Source organism: Spinacia oleracea, chromosome 6, assembly GCF_020520425.1.
Source record: "Spinacia oleracea cultivar Varoflay chromosome 6, BTI_SOV_V1, whole genome shotgun sequence".
NCBI classification, from domain to species: Eukaryota; Viridiplantae; Streptophyta; class Magnoliopsida; order Caryophyllales; family Amaranthaceae; genus Spinacia; species Spinacia oleracea.
This window is the reverse complement of record NC_079492.1, coordinates 48,437,876-48,443,584: the sequence shown is the minus strand read 5'-3', so window position 1 is coordinate 48,443,584 and position 5,709 is coordinate 48,437,876. Positions and strand designations below refer to the sequence as shown.

Below are 5,709 nucleotides of genomic sequence, written 5' to 3'. Positions count from 1 at the left end.
TATACGTATTCCGTATATTATAAGAATATTAGTGGACATATAGAATATTTAGAAATTAAAAAATTACTTTGGAGGTAGTAAACTTGAGATTAAATAATGCTTCTTGTCTTCGGTTTGATGCATTAATATTTATATTTCATTCTAGTTATGGAAGTTACAATATTTACCGTAGTAGCTAGCCGTACCTCGATCTTCGGACAAGCTATGCTCTTAATTAAGCCACTAGTTACGTTAGCTAGACGAGATTGTTGCCGACACCTCGACTTTGAGATCAGTGGTTTATGTTAGACAAACCTAAAATAATTTATTTTGTTATGTACATCAAAATTTCGATTTGTACGTTCTCGATCTCTAAATTCAGTACGACACCCTTCCTTCCCAGCCACGGCCCACCGCGCCATGCTATTATCATATAGCTTAGGGTTCGAAATAAGGTTATTAATTTGTGTTGAGCTCCCCTAGCTATCAAATCAACATCTCTTTTATTTTTTGGTTTAAAAAGGCATATAATTTAAATTGAGTACATTAAAATTGATAGAATATATGGATACTATCAAAAAAAAAAAGTTATTATTATGGATCAGATTATCCAAAAAAAGTATAATAAATCACCTTATAAAATTTGAAAGTTAGTGGATTTCACAATAAATTACCGCAAAGTGGTCTAAATCACCTTTTCGAATATGGACGATGATATAGGTCGCAAGTTGCGACAATAAAATGTTGTCGCAATCTTATGTGTCGGCATTTCATTAGTACATATAGGCGCCACGTAAGCTACGCGTCATCAATTTTTTTTACTATCAATTCAATATTTTTACTATGAAAATATATAAATAAAGCAGTCGATACAAAGAAAGAAACAAATATTGATTATATTTATAGTAAATATATATTTCCTTCTATCTTATAAATTACAAATTAAAAAAATTATAATTATAATCTAATAATATATTTATGCGTAATTTAAAAAATACATCAACTTAATTTAAAAAATAAAATAATTTATAATCTAATAATATATTAAATGTAAATAAAAATTCATAATTTTGCATTAATTTAAAATTTTATTTTAATTTTAATTTTAATTTTAAAGATTATGTTAGTTTTAGGTCTTTTTCGTAGTAAAAGGGTTGTTCATCTCCCCGCCTCACTACTCGTAGTCACGCACCATATTGTTGAACAAATTTTATAATGATATGTTCCCTTGTTCCGTCTGGACTAATGATACTTTGTGTGTGTTTAGAACACTTTTGTAATTTTCTTCATCTTTTTATAAAAATTTTCTTTTGGGGGAGGGGCCGACTGGCGGGAAAGATCAAGGTGAAAACCAAACCCAATCTAATATACATATATAAAGGAGGCATATTTGCTGAAAGATTAGAGCGCCACCTAGGATTACTAATAGTTTCGGTCAATGAAAAATAAGATTTCTAATTTATTCTTGAATTAAAAAATCAAGTGCCACGTAGATAATTAATAGGTGCAATGTAGATATTTTAATTAATTAATTAATTACTAATATATACAACTCCATCTAAAATCAAACACTCTAATAATTAAAAAATAATAATCGATTTCGGCCAATGAAAAATAAGATTTTCAATTTATTTTTGAATTAAAAAAATTGAGTGCCACATAGATAATTAAATAGGTGCCACGTAGATATTTTAATTAATTAATTACTAATACATATAACTCCATCTAAAATCAAACACTCTAATAATTAAAAAATAAATCTTAAATAAAATTCATCCAAAATAAAAAAACTAATCTAAAATAAAATAAAATTCAATCCAAAATAAAACATTAATCCAACATTAGAGCGCCACGTAGGAAATATAATGGTTTCGACCAATGAAAAATAATATTTCAAAATTAATTTTGAATTAAAAAAAGTCGAGTGCCACGTAGATAAATAATTAAATGCCACATAGATATTTTTATTAATTAATTATTAATATTACGCATATACAATTTCATCCAAAATCAAACACTATCATAATTAAAAAATAAATCTAAAATGAAATACAATCCAAAATCAAAAATTAATCTAATCTAATATATAAAATTGGTATATATAAGAGTTTTATTTTAACTTAACAATTTAATAAAATCCGTGCATCGCACGGGCTAAAATCTAGTTAACCAATAAAGACGAAATAATCCTAATCTCTTCTTTTAATGCACTGTATTTTTATTTTCTAATATGAATTAGTAAATGTATTTTTTATTTTAATTTCCTATATCATATAAATAATTAAAAGTATTTTTTTTTCTAATTTCCTATACAAATTAGAATTATTTTTCTGAAAAAAAAAAATACATTATTCAATTTGTAAATTAGAATATTAAGATTTTCCTACCTTTTTGTAACATGTATAATAGGTAACATAATCTAAATATTTTAGATTCCAAATACATTTATGACACATAGGCGCACCATGTCAACACTGTGACACGGCTTAAAGGTCGCATGTTGCGACCTTTATCATTTTCGAATATAAAAACAAATTACCCTAATCTTCTATGTTCGATTGTTCAGTACTTTGGAATAAGGTTATGTAAGTTGTTATCATGATTAAGGAACATTTTTTGAATAAGAATTTTATAAATTTTAGAAGAAATTATAATTTAAAAAACTTCATTTATTCATATAATTCTACTTCTATTCCGAAAAATTCAATTCAAATTAAAATAGTTCGTACACATTACCCTTATCTAAAGACATTTGCTCCTTTCTTTGACTCAATTAATATGACATGTTAAAAAAACTTATCACAAACTATTTTACCTGACGTCTGCAACAATAGAAAATTATCATCTTGTACAAGTTAGCTGTATCATTGTATGTAATATATTGTTAATGTTTCACATGGTATGCCAAACTTGTTAATTTAATTATGTCAATATTCTAACAAATATTCCGAGTTTATCTTTAATTATATAGTTTTAAATGTTGACTAATAAACCACCCCCTTGTATTATAAAGACCAACCAAGGTCACAAGTTTAATTTTATCTTGTTATCATTACATAACAATGGCATCTCTATATTCTCCTACTACCACCACCACCACCACCACCACCACTACCAACATCTCGGCTGCGGCCGGGATTTCCCACCACCATCTATTCCCCAAAACATCCCAACTTTCCATTTCGAGAGGGCTAGGTCGTCGTCGCCCTACATCGAAAATCTCATGCAAGATAGGCAAAAATAATGACCAAAATAACCCAAAAACAACCAATGAAGGGAATGCCAATATGTTTGATAGAAGAAATATCCTCATAGGGCTAGGGGGGTTATATGGCGCGGCCACAACACTTGGTGGCGCGCCATCATCCTTAGCCGCCCCAGTGCAAACCCCTAGCCCGAATGCATGTGGACCGGCGGATGTACCCTCAAACGCCCCGGGTCTAAATTGTTGCCCACCTAGGGCCACAAGCATTGTGGACTTCGTTCTCCCACCGGCTCCGACAACCTTAAGGGTTAGGCAACCAGCCCATTTGGTGGATGCCCAATTTAGGGAGAAATTTAATAGGGCTATCACCTTAATGAAAGCCCTCCCTGCTAGTGACCCACGTAGTTTTACCCAACAAGCCAATGTGCATTGTGCTTATTGTAATGGTGGTTATGCTCAAGTAGGGTTTCCAAATATGGACCTCCAAGTCCATAACTCTTGGTTATTCTACCCGTTTCATAGGTGGTATCTCTACTTCTTTGAGAGAATATTGGGTAGCTTGATCAATGACCCGACTTTTGCCCTCCCCTTTTGGAATTGGGACACTCAAGCGGGCATGCGAATGCCCGCCATTTACACCGACCCAAACTCCCCCTTATTTGATCGGATCCGTGATAGAGGTCACCAACCCCCAAAACTATTAGATCTCAACTACGACGGTGACGATACCAATGATTTACCGGAGCAATCCACCATCGCGGCAAACCTCTCAGTCATGTATCGACAAATGGTGACTAACTCAAGAACGGCGAGGCTATTCTTAGGGGCACCTTACCGGGCTGGGAACTTTCCTAACCCGGGAGGTGGATCCGTAGAGAATATACCTCACGGGACCGTACATGTTTGGACTGGTGACCGTACCCAGCCTAATTTTGAGAACATGGGTAACTTCTACTCCGCTGCACGTGACCCACTTTTTTACGCCCACCATGCCAATATCGACCGTATGTGGTCCGTTTGGAAAACCTTAGGGGGTAACAGGCAGGATTTTACCGACCCGGATTGGTTAAACGCGTCGTTTATATTTTATGATGAAAATGCTCAAGCTGTAAGAGTTCGAATCAGAGATAGTCTAGACACAGCTAGGCTTGGGTACAACTACCAAACCGTTGACTTGCCTTGGGTCAACGCTCGACCTACCGCAAGCTCAACGTCTAGGGTAAGAAGTGTAACCTCGTCAACCCCACAAGCAGCCAACGGTATGGAATCATCGACATCGAAAACCGTGAAGCTCCCTAAGCCACTAACCAAGTCGCTACGATCAAACGTGGAGAGGCCTAAGAAGTCGAGGAGCAAAAAGGAGAAAGACCGAGAGGAGGAAGTGCTCGTGATTGAGGTCGATGTGAAGAGACACGAAGAGTACGTGAAGTTCGACGTGTATATCAACGATGAAGATGATGTTCCGTCTAAGAAGATGCAAGTCAAGGCTGAATATGCTGGGAGTTTTGTGAATGTTCCTCATAAACACAAACATGGTGAGGATAAACATAAGATGGAGACCACTTTTCGGGTTGGTTTGACTGAAATTATTGATGAATTGGGTGCTGATGATGATGATGGTGTTACTGTTAATTTGGTGCTTAGGGCAGGGAAGAAGGATAATGTTGTCATTAAGAGTATGAAGATTGAGTTTTCTTCTTAATTTTTTTTACATTAAAGTCAGAAAAGGGGGGAAAGTTGATTAAGAGTATGAAGATTGAGTTTTCTTCTTAATTTTTTTTACATTAAAGTCAGAAAAGGGGGGAAAGTTGATTAAGAGTATGAAGATTGAGTTTTCTTCTTAATTTTTTTTACATTAAAGTCAGAAAAGGGGGGAAAGTTGATTAAGAGTATGAAGATTGAGTTTTCTTCTTAATTTTTTTTACATTAAAGTCAGAAAAGGGGGGAAAGTTGATTAAGAGTATGAAGATTGAGTTTTCTTCTTAATTAGGAAACCCGGTTTACCAGGGGAATTCCTAAGCTTTCTTGTTAATTAATTCATTACTCGTATTTTGTATTGCTTGTTTCTCCCATGACTTGTTTCTTGTGTGATTGTTTTGTAATTTAAATTTTGAATAAATGTTGGATGTTTATTTGTTGTGAATTATATTTGTTAATGAGCATAAATATGAAATATTTTCTTGAAATTTTGCATTAACAAATTAACTAAATCATTAATAAGAATTCTTAAACTAGTTTAAGTTGCAAGGAGACAATTGTTCTAGGAAGAATACTGCTCAATCTATTGACCTTTGCTCCGTGGTACCAACGTGTATATTTTAAGGGAAAGACCAAAGAGTTAAGGAATTGTATTAACCAACTTATATTTTTTCCTGGACGTTTCATATAAATTCCCTAAGAACCTGTTATATATGGCCACTATTTTTTACTTAGTTTAGAAAAAGTAGGTAAAAATCACGTGAATATACATTGTTAATAACTTATCTAAGCTAATTGGTTAGAGATGACGATTATTAATAAAATAA

The 5,709-nt window shown here is 33.2% G+C and overlaps 1 protein-coding gene across 1 annotated transcript; it reads left to right on the top strand.

Moving 5' to 3' along the window:
• Nucleotides 1–3,013: 3,013 nt before the first annotated feature.
• On the top strand, nucleotides 3,014–5,327 carry LOC110797322 (polyphenol oxidase, chloroplastic-like). The gene has a single exon (XM_022002421.2). It carries the CDS (start codon nucleotides 3,042–3,044, stop codon nucleotides 4,884–4,886), a length of 1,845 nt encoding a protein of 614 aa, XP_021858113.1. The 5' UTR covers nucleotides 3,014–3,041; the 3' UTR covers nucleotides 4,887–5,327.
• The last annotated feature ends 382 nt before the right edge of the window (nucleotides 5,328–5,709 follow it).

Excerpts from the sequence above, each read along its gene's own strand:
- LOC110797322 (XM_022002421.2), top strand. The coding sequence starts at position 3,042 with ATGGCATCTCTATATTCTCCTACTACCACCACCACCACCACCACCACC.